The 19114-nt window shown below is 41.1% G+C and overlaps 1 protein-coding gene across 1 annotated transcript in view; it reads right to left on the reverse strand.

Moving 5' to 3' along the window:
• BTBD9 (BTB domain containing 9) overlaps positions 1 to 19114 on the reverse strand; it is a 417303-nt gene that overhangs the window by 82621 nt on the left and 315568 nt on the right. The window contains exon 8 of the mRNA XM_059177843.1: positions 18390 to 18579. Coding sequence (XP_059033826.1) covers positions 18390 to 18579 — 190 coding nt within the window. The remainder of the gene's footprint in view (positions 1 to 18389; positions 18580 to 19114) is intronic.

The following is a 19114-nucleotide window of genomic DNA, read 5'->3' on the forward strand; positions in this document are numbered from 1 at the left end:
CCGGCTTATCCTTTCTCATCAAGAAGAACAAACATCTATCTCCCTTCTGCCCCATAACCCTATCTGCTGATGCCCTTTGTTACTTCCTACGTATTTTGGCTCATAGTGGGTGCATGGACATCTGGAGAATACAGTCCTGGTACCACGCAGGCATCCAAAGTGTGTATGCACGTGTATGGGTGTGTGAACACACACACACACACACACACACAACCCACACCACTCTATATCACTACCCTGACTTACATTCAGAAAGGTACAGACAGAAAAGATTAAGAACTCTCACAAGCCAAGGAAGGAATCACACCCAAGGTAGTGAGATCTGAAGATTTCCCAGGATCCTCCCACTCTGGCACCAGATCCTAAAAGTCAACATTGATATTCATGCCAGAGGCAGAAGGGGACCTGGCTGAGGCAGCCTGTCTGAGTCACACATGAGACTGCCGTAGCCAGGGCTGTACACATAACCAGTGTTCAGGTGTCAGAGGCTGGGAGACGTGCCCGTGGTAACCTCCAATTGCTGGTGCTAGAATTACTCCAGCTTTCGGCAGTTCTCCCCCTGATTAGCTAGGGCAATCGGGTGCTTGGGGGCTCCTGGTAGCTCAAAGGAAGAAGGAGCGTGTGAGCAGGGAAGAAGAAAACAGTGTGTCTTCAGGGACATTCTGGGTCAAATGATCTCCTCAGCCTAGTGGAGCACTAAAAGCTCCACTGACCCTCCCACAGCCTCTGATGGACATGAGGACATTGCTGGGCAATATGGCATATCTAGTAGTGGCAGCAGACAGGAGACATGAGTCTCAACTCTGCCTCTGTCTCAGAACCCTGTACTCTCAGATTTAAAATCTGTTTTGTGGGGTGCAGACAGGGGAAGAAAGGGAGATGAAGTTTAACGTAGGTGATTTGTGGTTCCTCTTATTTTAATGTTTTATTTTTTAAATTACAAAGTAATACATGACAAATCCTTTGGTACTTCTTATAAAGTCTCCACTCTAAAAAGGCATTATACTAAATGTTAAAAATGTAAACCAATATTTTCAATAATGTTCTTCAGTAGCAGAACCCCTTCACAAACATCTTAGAAGAACCTCAATCTCCCTAAGAGAGAAAAGTAGAAGTGCTCTACTAAGGTCAGGGATGAGGCTGAAGTCTCCTCTGCCAGGCTTCCTCCCAGCCTCTCCTTGGTCAGCCCCGAAGGCTCTCCTCCTACAAACACAGCAGGAAAAACCACCAGGTCATGGTGTGCATCTTGTCCCCAAATTAAACACTAATATTAATATTCTTACCTTTTAATAGTAGGCTTATAAGTATTATTACTAACATACTGTGACACTGTAAAAGGCAAATGGACTTCCCTAAATCTTTGCTTTCACCTATGGACCAGAGCTATTAGGAAAGGAGCTGGATAGATTAAGCATTAGTAAACTGTGCCTATTTTTGTAAATAAAGTTTTATCAGAACACATCCAGGCCCACTCAGCAGAGTTGAGCAATTATAACAGAAACTATGGGTTACAAAGTCTAAAATATCCACTCCCCAGCCCTTTTCAGAAAAAGCTTGCTGGTACCAGGAATAGACAGAAAACTAAAGCTGTTCCTTATTGAGCAGTACAGAGTTATGGCACCAAGGCAAGAAATAAAGGTATAGTTTAAACTAAGGCTGAGCTTAGCCTAGAAATGTCTAAAATCTTTCTTCTGTTGAAAGCACTTCCAAAGATTTTCATGTAGCAAATTCCATGTGGAATTTGGATTCTGCAATAGTCCTAATCCTATTTTTGTTACCATGACAACTGTCCTGACAATTTTGGCTTTCTTTTCACCCCAAATTTCTGGTATTTCTCCTAAGGGTAAAAGAACAAGAAGGGAATGAGACTGGGGAGAAAAAAAAAAAAAAAGCTCCAATTAAAAATAAAGCCCTGAAAACCATTCTCAAACCTTCTCTCCTCCCTGAACTGATGAAATGCCCAGGAGCCACATTCTCAAATTAAGGATGTGTGCACACAGGACAGTCAACAGAGGACAGTCACTGATAACCACCCTCCAGATGGCATAGGAATAGCACAATAGGATAAAGATGTTACAGGGACGTTTAAAGTCAATAAACGATACACACACACACACACACACGTTATATAGTCACTGATAAGGTAGTTAATATGACAGCAGTAAAATAATGTATCATTTATAGAGGAAGAAGACAGGATGGGCTAAACCACACTAATCAGGCAGAGAGTGTTGAGTTGTTTATTGGTCCTCAGGAGAAGACAGATTTGTATGGATCTATCTCCTCGTTACCTCTCCAGCTCTTTCTACTGTGAGTATAAAAAGCATCTTAAAAGATAGCTGACCAGGGCTGTCTATGACTACAGAACAATGAAAACCTTAAAGTGCTTGGCCTGTTAACAGAACTACTCATTTGGAATCTTTAAGGAAACCAATTTTTTTTTAATTAAATTAATTTATTTATTTTCAGAAAAACAGTATTCATTATTTTTTCACCACACCCAGTGCTAATGAAACCAATTTTAAATGGATGACTCTATTTAACATGTTCTTCCCAAATAGTCACAACTAATCTCTATGACTTTTCTACTTTTTCTTTGAGTCTAAAATATACAGGTGAAATCTCCCTATAGTGAACACAATCATGACAAAGCCATTTACTTGTTCTACCAAGAAGCCTGTTATCAAGATATTATTTATCTGGTTTACCACCAATTCTCAAACAATTCCCTATAGAAAATGCCTTATGTCTTTCTAATAGGGCTATAATAAGCTTCCTAATAAAGATACTGTTCGATTATAGATGTTATTTATTTATTTATTTATTTATTTAAAGTAAAAAGATATTGGCATGGAGTCCAATGCGGGGCTTGAACTCACAACCCCAAGACCTGAGATGATATCAAAAGTTGGATGCTTAACTGACGGAGTCACCCAGGTGTCCTATTTTATTATTATTTTTTAACCTCCAGGAAGAAAGGGATGCATTAGGCATGAGAGGACAATTAAATGGTATATACCTAAGGGACTTAGGAATAAAATCTATTACACTGGACCACAACTACAGTGTCCCACAAAGTTCTTGAGTTATGTATATGTTGGGAGAGTCCCAGCAAGTCAGAAGCAAAAGGACTTAATTGCTAGTAGAATTTTTGGCTCAAACCTCTTATGCAAAAGGTGTAAGACATGGAGCACTCCCTATTCCCAAGTTGGTTATGCCTCAACAGTTTCAATCAAAGCAAGCTTGGTGACCTGCCCTGTGTCTTCTTCAATACTCAAGACTTGTTCTTGGTTCTTACCACTGCAACTTAAGGAAGGATCAACCCAAATAGTACCACGGAAACAGTAGGAAGGAGATCACTGGCTCCTGCTGTCAGGCACTGGGCTGTGCCTGAATTGAGGTTGTAACCTTAACCCTGGCTGTGCTAAAAGATAAAAGAAGAAGTGGGGCACCTGGGTGGCTCAGAAGGCTAAGCCTCTGCCTTCAGCTCCGGCCATGATCTCAGGGTCCTGGAATCGAGCCCCACATCGGGCTCTCTGCTCAGCGGGGAGCCTGCTTTCTCCTCTCTCTCTGCCTGCCTGCTTGTGATCTTTCTCTGTCAAATAAATAAATAAAATCTTGGGGCGCCTGGGTAGCTCAGTGGGTTAAAGCCTCTGCCTTCGGCTCAGGTCATGATCTCAGGGTCCTGGGATGGAGCCCCACATTGGGCTCTCTGCTTAGTGGGGAGCCTGCTTCCTCCTCTCTCTCTGCCTGCCTCTCTGCCTACTTGTGATCTGTCTGTCAAAAAAAAAAAAAAAAAAAAATCTTTAAAAATAAATAAATAAATAAGTAAATAAAATCTTAAAAAAAAAAAAAGCAAGATAAAAGAGGAAGTAAGAGTGCCCAAAGGGGGGCATCTGGGTGGCTCAGTCAGTTAAGCACCCACCTTTGGTTCAGAGCATGATCTTGGGGTTCTGGGATCAAGTCCTGCATGTGGTGGAGGGGGTGGTGGTTCCCCACTCAGTCTGCTTCTTCCTCTCCTGTGTTCTCTTGCTCTCTCTCAAATAAATAAAATTTTTTTTTAAAAAGAAAAGAAACCCTCATATTTATTTAAAAAAAAGAGCGAGAGAGAAAACAAACACAGATGATCAGTAATTCTGCTTGTTTTGGATCAGAACTACCCAGTGAGCAGACACAGACTTTTATTTACAGAACATTTTTGAAGCTGAGAATAATATAAAATATAATTATTATATTTACTGTTTTGGATACATCTAGAAGCTATAAGCTTAAAGGGCATCTTTAAAAAATAAATGAAAAAAAAAAAAACACCCTGCTGAATTGTATACTTTAAATGGTGAATTGTATGATATATGACTTATATCTCAATAAGGCTGTTTAAAAACAAAACAAAACAAAACAGAGACCACATGAAATATGGGGATTTATACACCTTCCAAGGTAGATATGAAATGTCAAGCAGGAGGTAGGGTTGTATGGCAGAACTGCCCACTGGATGGGCCAACCCCTTACCGTGACCCTCAACTTCTCCAACCTTGCTAGGGCTGAGCGTATGACCCAGTTCCACCTCCTGACTCAGTGGAAGTCAACTAGGTGGACTTCCAAATAAAGCTTGGGCTTTTCTAGTAAAAAGGTACAGAAGTGGCTGGCAGGACTCTTTTTATTCTTTGCCCTCTCCCTCTTCCTGCCTAAATGCAGACGAGGCAGTTAAAGCCTTCGCAGAGGTCATTTTACTCTGAGGCAAAAATACACATGAAAAAGACCAAGAAAGACCGAAGGGCTTGCTGATTTGCGGAACTAATGCCAGCCATATCCACCTGCCGACATTTTGTTGTGTGAGACCCAAACAAACAAGTGAAAACAAAACAAACACACACATTTAAAAAGTCTGTCTTAATCTGGTTCTGTTATTTGTGGCTAAATGCTGCCCAAACGCAAGCTCCTTTGGAGCAAATGAAGGCTAGTAATAAAAACAAATGCTGTCAAGGCCTAGCCTCAACATTTAATGAAAGTGTCTATAATTTACACCCTTAGGAAAGAGGATGGGTTGAACCAGAAGGTGTGATGCCTTCTCTCGTTTTCTTTTTAAGGCCATAGGAGGCTCTGTAAAGATCATGCAACATGCTGGAATCTTCCCAGCTAGACTTTTAGTACCAGCTGCATGTCACGTTCATGGTGGAGAGAAAAAGAGAAAGGAACTCAATTATACTTTGGTTTCTTCACCTCTTACATGGAGACAATGAAGCAGCTAGAGCTTCACAGCTACTGTTAAGATATGGCAAGGAAAAGGACCATTAGCCATTTCTCAACACTAAACCGCATGGAAAATCTGAACAGTCTAGACTAGGGTATCATTTACAGTAAAAGAATAACGTGGCAAAGCTGGTAATGTTCTAATCATTGAGGGACACGGTTTTGGATATCATAAGGCAAAAGGAAGAAAGAGGATCCTACTGTTAGGTCTTAAGGGAGGGGAAGGAAAGAAAACCCAGGGAGAAGTAAAAGCATACTCTGCATTTATCTAGGTAACCAATACCCCTTCTACCGAATCTAATACATTGCTAAAAGAGGCAATGCAGCAGAAAGACAAAAAGGATGCCTCAGCTGGACCTCAGCCCCTGAGTGTCCAGGAAAGTTGCACAAAGGAGTCCCCAAGGGGCACCAAGCAGCCTGTCATCATAATCGTTTTTCCTTGGAGAAGGATGCAAAATGGAGGTGAACGGATGGGAGAGGAAAGAAGGGGACATGGAAGGATTTTTCTTGATCTCAATGCTTCTGTTGGTTCAGAATGTTTCGATCAAGTACCCTGGGGTGACCAGTTTACAAAGCGCTAAGCTTAAAAAAGAGAGAGAGATTGCATCAGGTGCTACCACGAGGCACCAAAAGCAACTTAACAAGGTGACAAAATTGAGTTCCTGGCCGGTGTGTGTGTGGGGGGGTGGTCTCTGATTTAAGGGCACCTGAGGAATGGAGGTTTTCAAAGGCAGACTGCTGCACTGGATTAATTCAAGGGCTAATCTTAAATTGCGGCGACCCTTCCCCAGTTTTCAGAAGAGCTTTATTCACCTCATACTCAAAAGATATACTTAAGCAATCTGATGTATTAAATGTGTAAAAATTTGGGGCAATTTGCTGAAAGCCCTATGCTTCTGTAAGCTCTCAGGAGAACAGCCACATTTCTGTGACCCTGTATGGGCTATGGGGATGGGGGACTGGGGAGCAGTGTAGAAAGCATCTGCTGGAGTGAAACCACAGAAAGGGTAGGTTGATGCTTTCCTTTTATTTGCTCTTCCAAAGTGAATGATCCTGGTGTTAAAAATGATTGTTTAGAGAACTATTGGTGAAGCATTATTTGTTTTAGAGGGTCTTTTTTTTTCAAGTTTTTATTTTAATTCCAGTTACTTAATAAACAATGGCATATTAGTTTCAGGTGTACGATATCATGATTCAACACATCCATGTGTCACTGCTCTGTGCTCATCATGATAAGTGTGCTCCTCAATCCCCATCCCCTATATCCCCCATCCCCCTGCCCCCTCCCTTCTGGTAACCATCAGTTTGTTCAGAGTCTGTTCCTTGGTTTGCTTCTCTCTCTCTCTTTTTCCCATTGCTTGTTTGTTTCTTGAAGTCCACATATGAGTGATTTCATATGGTATTTGTCTTTCTCGGACTTGTTTTGCTTAGCATTGTATTCTCTAGCTCCATCCATGTCCCTGCAAATGGCAAGATGAAGTTCTTTCATATTCCACTGTATATATACACATCTTCTTTATCCATTCATTAGTCGATGGTCACCGGGGCTGCATCCATATCTTGGCTATTGTAAATAGTGCTGCTATGAACATCAGGGTGCATGTATCCCTTTGATTTAGTGTTTTTGCATTCTTTGGGTAAACACCTAGTAGTACAACTGCTGGATCCTAGGGTAATTCCATTTTTAACTTTTTGAGGAACCACCATACTATTTTCCAGAGTGGCTGTGGCAGTTTGCATTCCCACCAACAGTGCACCAGTGTTCCTTTTTTTCCACATCCTCACCAACAGTTGTCGCTTGTGTTGTTGATTTTAGCCTTTCTGACAGATGGGAGGTGATATCTCATTGTAGTTTTGATTTGCATTTCCCTCATTTGCATGTCCCTCAAAGATGAACATCTTTTCATGTGTCTGTTGGCCATCTGTGTGTCTTCTTTGGAGAAATGTCTATTCAGGTATTCTGTCCATTTTTAACTGGTTTTTTTTTGGGGGGGGGGTTGAGTTTTATAACTCAGCACTGTATTTTTGCTTTTGTTTCCCTTGCTTCAGGAGACATATCTAGAAAAATGTTGCCATGGCCAATGTCCGAGAAATTACTGTTGCGCTCTCTTCTAGGATTTTTATAGTTTCAGGTCTCACAGTTAGGTCTTTGATCCATTTTGGATTTATTTTTGTGTATGATATAAGAAAGTGATTCAGTTTCTTTATTTTGCATGTTGCTCTCCACTCTTCTCAATATCATTTGAAGAGACTGTCCTTTTCCCATTGCATATTCTTTCCTGCTTTGCTGAAGATTAACTGGCCATATAATTGTGGGTTTATTATTAGGTTTTTCTATTCTGTTGTACTGATCTATGTTTCTATTTTTGTGCCAGTACCATACTGTTTTGATTACTACAGCTTTGTAATATAACTTGAAGTCCAGAACTGTGAAGCCTCCAGCTTTGCTTTGCTTTTTCAAGACTGCTTTGGCTATTCAGGATCATTTGCGGTTTCATATAAATTTCAGGATTGTTTGTTCTAGTTCTGTGAAAAATGATGTTGGTATTTTGTTAGGGACCACATTAAATAAATAGTTTTGGGTAGTATAGTCATTTTAAAAATATTTGCTCTTCCAAACTATGAGCATGGAACGTGTTTCCATTTCTTTGTGTCATCTTAAATTTCTCTCATCACTGTTTTATATTTTCCAGAGTACAGGTCTTTCACCTCTTTGGTTAGGTTTATTTTATTTCTAGGTATCCTACTATTTTGGGTGCAACTATAAATGGGACTGATTCCTGGGGTGCCTGGCTGGCTCAGTGGGTTAAAGCCTCTGCCTTCTGCTCAGGTCATGATCCAAGGGTCCTGGGATCAAGCCCTGCAACGGGCTCTCTGCTCAGCAGGGAGCCTGCTTTCTCCTCTCTCTCTGCCTGCCTCTCCACCTACTTGAGATCTCTGTCTGTCAAATAAATAAATAAAATCTTAAAAAAAAAAAAAAAGATTCTCCCTCCCTCTGTCTCTCCACAATCCCCCACCCCCACTCTCTCACTCTCTCGAAAATACATCATTAAAAAAAAATCATAAATAAAATTTTAAAATGGGACTGATTCCTTAATATCTCTTTCTGCTGCTTCATTACTGGTGTATAGAAATACAACAGATTTCTTTCTTTCTTTCTTTCTTTTTTAAGATTTTATTTTTTTTGACAGAGAGAGAGCACAAGTAGGCAGAGAGGCAAGCAGGGGTAGGGGTAAGCAGGCTCCCTGCTGAGCAGAGCGCCCAATGTGGGACTCGATCCCAGGACCCCAAGTCAAAGGCTGAGGCCCAACCCATTGAGCCACCTAGGCACCCCTAGAAATGCAACAGATTTCTATACATTGATTTTGTTTCCTGAGACTTTACTGAATTGGTTTATCATTTCTATTAGTTTTTTGGTGGAGTCTTTTGGGTTTTCTATATATAGTATCATGTCATCTGCAAATAATGATATTTTTACCTCTTCCTTAATGATCTGGATGCCTTTCCTTCCTTTTTGTTGTCTGACTGCTGTGGCTAGGACTTTCTAGTACTATGGTGAATAAAAGTGGTGAGAATGGACATCCTTGACTTATTCCTGACCTTATAGGAAAAGCTCTCAGTTTTTCCCTACTGAGGATGATTTAAGCTGTGGGTTTTTCATAGATGGCTTTTATTACGTTGAGATGTGTTCCTTCTAAACCTGCTTTGTTGAGGGATTTTATCATGAATGGATGTTGTACTTTGTCAAATGCTTTTTCTGAATCTAGTGAAATGATCATATGGTTCTTATCCTTTATCTTACTGATGTGATGTATCATGTTGATTGATTTGTGAATATTGAACCACTCCTGCAACCCAGGAATAAATCCCACTTGATTGTGGTGAATGATTTTTTAAATGAATCGTTGGGTTCAGTTTGCTAGTATTTTAATGAGGATTTTTGCATTTATGTTTATCAGACATACTGACCTGCAGTTCTCTCTCTTTTTTTTTTTCTTGTGGTGTCTTTATCCAGTATTGGTATTAGGATAATGCTGGTCTCATAGAAAGAATTTGGAAGTTTTCCTTCCTTTCTTTTTTTGGAATGGCTTGTGAAGAATAGGTATTGACCTTCCTTGAATGTTTGGTAACTTCGCCTCTCAAGCCATCTAGTCCTGGATTTTTGTCTCTTGGAAGTTTTTTGATCACTGATTCAATTTCTTTGCTGGTTATCAGTCTGTTCAAATTTCCTATTTCTTCCTGTTTCAGTTTTGGCAGTTTAGACATTTCTAGAAATTTGTCCATTTCTTCAAGGTTGTCTAATTTGTTGGCATATAATTTCTCAGAACATTCTTTTCTAACTGTCTTTCTGTGGTGTTATTTTTCCTCTCTCATTTGTGGTTTTATTTATTTGAGTCCTCTCTTTTTTTCCTGACACATCTACGGAGGTTTATCAATTTTATCAATATTTTCAAAGAACCAGTTCCTGGTTTCATTGATGAGTTCTGGGTTTGTTTGGTTTTTTTTTTTTTTTTTTAGTTTCTATGTCATTTATTTCTGCTCTAATCTTTATTATTTCCTTTCCTCTGATGGTTTTAAGCTTTGCTTTTTGTCCTTTTCCTAGCTCCTTTAGGTGTAAGGGTAAGTTGTTTATTTGAGATCTTTCTTGCTTCTTAAGGTAGGTCTGTTTCGCTATGAACTTCCCTCTTAGAACCGCTTTTGCTGCATCCAAATTGGACGGTCATGTTTCATTTTCATTTGCTTCCATGTTCTTTTAAATTTCCTGGTTGATTCATTCATTGTTTAGGAGCATATTATTTAACCTCCATGTATTTGTGGTCATTCCAGATATTTTCTTGTGGTTGAGTTCTAATTTCAAAGTGTTTTGGTTGGAAAAGATGTCTGTTATGTTTCGATCATTTTTAATTTGTTGAGACCTGATTTGTGACCTAGTATGTGATCTATTCTAGAGAATGTCCCACGTGTACCTGAAAAGAATGTGTATTCTGCTGTTTTAGAATGGAATGACCTGACTATATCTGTTAAATTTTTCTGGTCCCCTGGGTCATTCAGAGCCATTATTTACTTGTTGATTTTGTTTAGATGATCCGTCCATCGATATAAATGGTGTCTTAAAGTCTCCTACTATTACATTATCGATTAGTTCCTTCATGCTTGTTACTAACTGTATTATGTATTTCTGTGTTCCTATGTTGGGTACATAAATATCTACAATTGTTGTGTCTTCTTGTTGGGTTGTTTCCTTTATTATTATGTACTGTCCTTCTTCATCATTTTTTAGAGTCTTTGTTTTAAAATCTATTTTGTCTCATATAAGTAATTGCTAATCTGGTTTTCTTTTCACATCCATTTGCATGACAGATGTTTCTCCAAGACCTTACCTTTAATCTGTAGATGTCTTTAGGTCTAAAATGAGTCTTCTGTATGTATGTATAAATAAATAAACAAACAAAATGAGTATCTCGCAGGCAGCACATAAGTGGGTCTTGTTATTTAATCCATTCTGCCACCTATGTCTTTTGATTGTAGCATTTAGTCTATTTACATTCAAAGTAATTATTGATAGTTAGTTATTTATTGCCATTTTATTACTTGTCTTGTGATTGTTTCTGAAGATTTTTCTTATAAGTGTCTGATGTAAAAATTCTGGATAATTACTAAGCCTATATTTATTTGTGAAATATTGAGTCAAATAGGGCTGATATCCTGTATAAAAATGTCTTCTTGATGGGTTAATCTTTGAAAACTAGAAAAATTTTTCTTTTCATGTACACAGCTATATTTTATGATGACTAGTTGTCAAGTTCTCTAATCACTCAAGAGAGATAAATGGCTGACATGTGAGGTAAATCAAACACACACACATACAGGTTTTTTTGGCATTTAACCTTTCCTGCTTTTCCAAAGAATATCTGAATTCTGGTGCCCCTCCTGTATTTTTAACATGCAACTTAGTTGCCATAGCAATATTTTCTGGTCTCCAAATACCTCTAGGATGAAACTGACTGAGACATATTTACCAAGCCCCCAAACTCTGCTATCCATTTCCAGGCTCCAGGATTTCTGGTCCCCTAAGTATTCACCCAGCTCAGACTCCAGTGTCTACTGGGAACCATAGATACAATTTTTTATTCAACAATTTTTCTGGGAACCAGAGTTCTGAGGTCTGAGGGAGATAAGAGAAGACTTTAGTGCGAGGCAGACAGGCTGAGAGAGAAACAACACTTGGTAAATAAATCATGGATCAGGGAGACAAGGAAGAATTCTTTGGTTCAGGGCTGTGACAGACGATGCTCAACATGACTGATATGAAGCAAATTTTGTAAAATGTCTTTCCAATTTTGACTAGAATTATAGGCAATCTTAATCCAAGCCAGAGGAGTCATATATTTAGTGTTTGTTGTATTCTTTAAACTATAAAAAAGGAAATTTCTTACTCTCTAGGTTGCAAAGAGGGCTCTCGTGATGTAAATGGATGGACTGCTTGCCTGTGCAGCACTCAGACAGAATGAAATGGAAGCGGCGTGAAGTGCGTGAGGCGGGCACCCTTCCCTGTGCTAATGTGAGTGCTGAACTCCACAGCTTAATCTCAGTCATTTGCTGGAGATGCCAAATCGTTAGCAGTTTCCTCACATACACTTAGATCAGACACAGTGAGCAAATATGATGTCCAATTTAGTTGATAGATAGAACTCCCTTTAGTTGCACTAACATACTATGTTGTCAGTTCAGTCAATGAGTGTTTATTGAGTGCTCACGGCACACAGTACTGTCCTGGGCACCTGGAAATCGCCGCAAGGACCCACGTCCATCTCCATACTACAAAAGCACTGTCTTCAACCAGAGATTATCTGCGGTCCTGTGAGAGACTGAGGGCAGCACAGATACAGAGAATACTCAAACAATTACCAAACATCCTTTGTGTCATTAGCTTCGGTTCCTCTCCCCACTCTTATTGACCAAGCCTTCATTTGGAGCTATTAAATGGGGAACAAAATGGAATCGTTTGTGATTCCTCTCCTTCTTCTTTTCTGTGCTTATCCTTTGGGAGGGAAGTGGGTGAGCAATAGCCTGGCAGGGCGGTAAGCAGTGGGAAGAAGGAAAAATAGCAGTCCGAAAGACCTTCCCGTCATTTACAAACTGAGGAGATCATCTGGCGTTGGTTGTAGCCACGCAACAGTGAAAGGGCAGCTGAACCGGGCAAGGGCTTGACAGCTCCCTGAGAAAGAAAAATACCCTGGGATGAAAATGGACCATAGTGGCACACCTGCTTTTTTTTTTTTTTTTTTAAGATAAGCTAGCTATTGCTTCATTTTCCCTATGTTTATAAACTGCAAGACACAGGGGTGCTTGGGTGGCTCAGTGGGTTAATTAAAGCCTCTGCCTTCGGCTCCAGTCATGATCCCAGAGTTCTGGGATCAAGCTCTCTGCTCAGCGGGGAGCCCGCTTCCTCCTCTCTCTCTGCATGCTTGTGATCTCTCTCTCTCTCTGTCAAATAAATAAATAAAATCTTAAAAAAAAAAAAACTGCAAGACATAAACTGATTTGTGTTTCGGACATTCTGTGCCAGATTAACTTTTCTAAGTGATAAAACTGGTTTATTCCTACTGCAAAATAAAAAGGCTCAGCCCCATAGATTAAAGAGATTATGAAGGCCCACCAAGAACATACTTTGGGCTGAACCCATCCCATTTTGTCCTGACATATTATGTTCACGTAACACTTTTCAACTGAGGAACTCTGTTTTTGTGTCCATAACTCCTTAGTCCTCATAGCACCTGGAGAGACTGTGGGTTTATTTAATTTCATCTATGTGCGTGGTTTCATCTCCAGACAGCCTACTTACTTGCAATTAAGGTTTGTAGTTAAAGTAGTAGGGGAGTTTTACTTACAGTATTGTGCATATCAATTACAAAACAATCATTTTCAGGCTAATGTAAAAATTGTTAATTCAATTGACTATCCTATAATTAGGGTTTTCGCAAAGTGCTGTCACTGATTAGCTGAAAAGGCCTGGGTGACAGGCCTGCGTAACACACAGCATATGTGATTCTCATAACAGTCTGAAAACACTGAAAAAGATACCATGATTAGCAAGTAGAAAGATAATAAGTCTTAAATTAAGGTGACAGAGGGACTATAAACTAAGACATTAGGTAGATTGGTTAGTTATTATGACTTTACCTTGGTCTTTTTATGTGGTCAGGCCTCTGAAGATTTCTTGTTATTTAAATCTTAATGTTTTAAAGTGGCACAAAGGGGCACCTGGGTGGCTCAGTGGGTTAAAGCCTCTGCCTTCAGCTCAGGTTATGATCCCAAGGCCTGGAATGGAGCCCCACATCGGGCTCCCTGCTCAGCGGGGAGCCTGCTCCCCCCCCCCCCCCCCCGCTCCACTCCGGCTCTTTGCCTGCCTCTCTGGCTGCTTGTGATCTCCGTCTGTCAAATAAATAAATATAATCTTTAAAGTGAGCTGAACCTTCCATTTAAAAAAAAAAAAAGTGGCACAAAAATGATACAATTACAACTTAGTTACCCACTTGTTAAGTTATATTCCAGACTCTGTCTCTCTTTTTTTCCTCATATACAGTGAGTAACTTTCGCTGTGCCTGTAAACCTAGCAACAACAAAACCACTCTTCTTTATTTCCCAGTCACACAGCCTGCTCTAGCTCTTGGGAGAGAGAAAGAAAAGAAAGAACTGGGGAGCAAGTTTCCTGTTAAGCTGCAAGGACTGGACGCCTCTGCAGTTTCTCTTCCAGGAGCTGGCGGGATGGATAAACGCAGGTCAGGAGCAAAGAAGGCGTTTCTGAAGGCGTGGCGGCCTCCCCTGCCCTTCCCCTCTTCTCCTTAGCCAAGAAAACTGTCCTCTCGTGGTGCTAATGAAACACCAGGATGGATGTGTGGTGGTGGGCGGGATGATTCTGGAAGTTGGTGACTGAATACAGAAACAGCAACAAATCTCAGGGCTGTCAACTCTCCAAGTCACCTCCCCCTCGCCTTGCTTCTTGCTCTCTGCCCCTCACCCAGCTCTAGCCATAGTGGCCTCTCACTGCTCCTGCCACCTGCCAGACATGCTCGCCCTTGAGGCCTCAGTACTCTGCCTCTGATGCTTATCCCCTAGGTCTCCAGATGGTTTGCTCTTCCCCTCCTTCAGGCTCTACACAGGCCTTCCCTGACCACTGCCTCTAAAACTGCACTGTCTCTATGCCCTAGTCCCCCTCCTGGTTGGTACCACAGCCCTTTGAAGAATCTGACATGTTACAAACAGTGTTGTTTACTGTTTCTCTCCCCCTGATAAGAACATCAGCTCTGGGACAGCAAATGTTTGCTTTATTCAGTGCTCTATCCCTAGTGCTTAGAACAGTGCCTCTCACAGTAGAAGGCTCAAGAAATGTTTACTAATTGAATGAAAACAAATGAGGGGGGAGGAGGGATAGTCAGGGGTCATGTTTCAAGGTCAGCCCCTCCAGGACACCACAGGGGGACAGGTACTGGACACCCATGGCCTGTGGTTAGGCACAAGCATTGTCTTTCAAGGAAGAAGTTTCTGCTTGCCTACCCGGCTACAGGTAAAGGCTCAGGAAAGGAAGAAATGATTTCTTTGAATGAAAACAGACGCACAAAAGATATCTTTACCCACAAAATAATTATAACCTCCCTTAAGAAATTAGACTGCTGTGATCAAGACAATTCCCGCCCGAGTCCTTTGCCTTCGTAGTCACCATCTACAAAAAAATCTGAATTTTTAAAGCCAGTGTACATGTGATTGGGCTTTCCCAGAGGAAGAGTTTCCAGGATTGCCAGATCTCCTGCTTCTTAGATGGGGAAAGTGTTAGTCATTCAGCTCTGTAGCATTCTCCCTCTGGGTGTCAATTTAAAATCATTGAGCTTTTTCAGATACAGTGACTAGGAAAGCAAGTCAGTCATCACAAGCAATAGAAGCTGAGGGTCAAATGTCACCAACTAATCATCCTGTCATTGGTCAATTACCCATCCCCATGAAGAGGTGCCACTGATCTAGTTTCCTATCAATAAATGTCTGTCTGGGCACATCAGCAGCTGCTAACCATGGCCTGCCAGGGTATCCAACATCGTCCACAGGCACCGATGGTTAAGAAATCCCTCTCTGTTTCTTCTTAATAATGTCACAGAAGAGGCAAATGCAGATCCTGACAACATAATGTTAGTTTCACAGAGACGTGTCTCTTTCAGTGCTCAGCCAGTTACACAGGACTTCAATTGCATGGATTTTCTCACTGCAGAAACAATAGCTGGGCTTAAGGAAGTCTGGTGGCTGAGCTAGACAATTCTGCCTTTGCTGGTGCTCATGCTCATTACTGCCACTCCAAGTCCCGGAAAGAAAAAATAGTTTGGGGGAACCATTTTCATTCATAATTAAAGAAAGCCACATGGGCGCTGTTCTCTCTTGCTTTAAGCCTCAGTGACACCTGGAGTTAGATCGATCATCTCTGATTGTTTGGGTAGAACCAGAGGTCAAGGTGGCCTTGCCACACAAACAGCCTGTTTGTCCCACTTGGAGCTGTCACCCTGGCGGAGACCTCATGTGTTCCTGCTGAATCTAAAATTCTAGCTCTCCTACTGTACCTGCTATAATTTCCCCTCTATCCTTGACAGACTACCTCATCTACACATTTGATCTGTCAAGGGATGCTTATTCTGAGTTGCCACAGGCTTTATATGTCAGGGGGACTGGGAAGAGACAGCACGTAAACGATTATAATATGACAAATGCTCCAGTAGAACGTACATACAGAATGTATGGGGATTGTTGAAGAGGGAGGTCTGAATCAGCCCAGGAAATGATGGGAGGTTAGGGAAGCATTCCTGGAGGAACGGAGTCTTGAAGGGGGAGAAAGAGCCGGTAAAAAAGAGGTGATGGGGAATTTGTGAGAGACACCAGCCACGAGAACAGTACGTTCCGAGAGTTGAAGGCACAGAGGTGAGAGAGGGATGGCATGTGCAAAACTGCGAGTAGCTGGACAGGATGAGACGGGCACATATGGGGGTGAAGCAGGAGACAAGGCTGTGTCGACAGAAGCACGTCAGATTGTTCTTAAATGCCTTCGTCTGAATTTTCTCCTGAAGGGGCATAACCACGTCAGATCTGGGGCGGGGAGATGGTTACAGGTGGGGAAGGAAGGGCCAGATGGAAATCTGGCAGACCAGGGGGAGAAGAAAAACCACAAAGGTACAACTGTGGTAACAGTACTGGAGATGGAAAGAGCGGAAGACTTTGTGAGATTTTCAGGAGCCAGTACTGACAACTGGCTGAGGAGGGGAGGTGAGAGAGAGGAGTAAATTCGGGAAGTCTGTCATGTTTTGGGCTCAGTCTACAGACACATGGGTGGTGCCACTGAATGAGACGGGGGAAATCTCAAGGTGACTTGAGCGGACGAAGGGGGGATAATGGGATTCCATGTCCAACATGTTGGTGTGAGATGCACATGTAACATTGCTGGGGGTAGGGCTGGAGTACCAGGTAAGCAGACAGAATACAGGCAACATTGGAAGAGAGTGGGAAGAGCTACTAAGTAGCATGCTGGTTCACTTCTGTCTTCATTGACGAGAAGACTGGTCTTCAAATTAGAAATGGCAGAACAAACATAATAAAGAGAGAACTGAAGCCCCAAATAGGTGAAGTGAAAGAAAGAGAGTATCTAGTCAATTTAAATGATTCCAGATCTCCTGGCTCTGGTGAGTTACACCCCATGCCGGCTGAAAGAAATTGCAGATGTAATCTCAGAGACACGACTGGTAATCTTAAAGAAACTGTGAAGACTGTAAGGAGTGCCAGTGACAGGAGAAGGACAATGGCTCCCCAGATTTCGACAGTGAAGAGGGATAGACTATAATGGGAAATATTAGGTAAGTTTCCTACCATCAATGCCAAAAATTCTTACTTAAATTAGATTACTAAATAGATAGCCTAGGACTGCCTTAGTTAACGCACGCAGCTGAGATAAAAGGAAGGATGGAGTCTTGTTTGCCATCTGATGGAGGTTTATTTGCGCTGGTAGCTTATCCAGACTGACTGTGGCTTCTCCTTCCCCTTTCTTAAGCACCAAGAGGGTTTGTCTGGTCCACAGCATGAGGCCAAGGCTTCTCTATGTGTGTGATAGGTTGCCTGCGTTACTCAACCTGTATGTGGCCCTTTATGAAAAGGAGTTGACAATTTAAATGAAGAAATCCACAGTCTGAATTCTCCCACAAATCCAATATCATTCATCAGGGTGGCCCTGGGGACCAGCAGGTTGCAAAAACCTCTGTGGTCATTAGCCTAAACATCAATACACATTTGCTGGTTAAAATCCTACTACCTTACTTTTTGTGCTTTTTCTCTCTTTATACACAAAGACTTGAACATAAGAACAGGAAATAACAGAGCAAATGTGGTAGAACATGATGGTGGGGGTAGGCAGTCACACCCCACTGAGATCTCCACCCCTGGCAGGCTCAGATATCATGTAAAACACCTTATCTACTGTTAAACATAAATGTATATACATAAGTCTTTCAGAGACCTCCTTGGAACGTTCAGAAAAAAAGCAAGCAAAGGGCAGCCTATTCAATACATTCCACATGGCTCTCTTGAACTAAAAGTATATCCTCTGAGGGGTGTCAACAGTATCACATTTTAAAATTATATAATCCTATAAATCAAGCAATGTTGGGTTAAAGTTCCTTTCTGAAAACAAAATAAAACAAAATGAAAAAAAACCATCCAAAACCCAGATTTTCATTAAGAAGATTTTTTTTTTAAGTACCAGGCCTTATAGTCACATGTTTGGCTCAGATGTAAATTTATTGGTGTTGAAAATTAGTTTTGAATCTATACAACCTCTCCTGACATTATCCTCTAAATCCTTAGCCAACACAAACTGAGACTTAAGAAGGAGGTGGGCCGTACCCAGGAGAGGCCTCTAATCTACTCTCGCTGCAAGCCCAATCGGAGCTCCAAACAAGCCCCTGTTTCTCCATGTTACCCCGCTTCAATATTTAGAGCAAACAACAGGAATGTATCTGCACTGAAGTTATTAGGATCATCATTGTTCCGAAAAAGAATCTGCACACGTGTCTTCGGTTTTAAAAGTAATAAACGAAAAGGACCCTTCTTACCGTATGGACCCGATCATGTATGGCTGTGCCAGCTGAACCACAATCGCACCACTTCCTAGCTGGTGACACGTATAGCCAGAATCCCAGTCGTAATTCTTGGTGTCGCCATTCAGCAAGGCATTTCGGCTCCGACTGACTCCTTCAATCACACTGGCGCAATCTGCAATTGTTGCAACGTTCTCCATGGGAACTGTGAGCCCAACACAAGATTCAACATCAGGATAAGAGATGCTAAACATATCCTGGTAGGCTGCTGTGAACAAAATGAATTACCATCTCACATCAATAATAATGGGGAAATTAGAACTCCTCAGTTATCGCAAGACATGAGCACATTTTCCATGCCAAATTGCCTCAAGAAAAAAAGTTGAATCCAAGATTGGAACAAAGCAAACCTCATGTAGTAATTAACCCTGAAGCATTTTACTATGAGGAACGATGATACCCCATAAAACACAGAATGGATAAATACATTTCAAAATAAGACTACAATGGGAAACTGCACATTAATTGATCTTAGTGAACTAGGGTTATGTACAAATAGATAAGTTGAAAACCATATGTTCTTTTCCTAAAAAAAAAAAAAAAAAAAAAAAAAAAGAAAGAAAAAAAGAAAAAAAAAAAGCCTTGACTTCTAAAACACCAAAAACCAAAAGAACAAGAAAAACATAAAATGTTGAGTGAAAAAAGCAAGGCACAGAAAAACACAGATTATGAACGCATTT

Source organism: Mustela lutreola, chromosome 6 (assembly GCF_030435805.1).
Source record: "Mustela lutreola isolate mMusLut2 chromosome 6, mMusLut2.pri, whole genome shotgun sequence".
NCBI lineage: Eukaryota > Metazoa > Chordata > Mammalia > Carnivora > Mustelidae > Mustela > Mustela lutreola.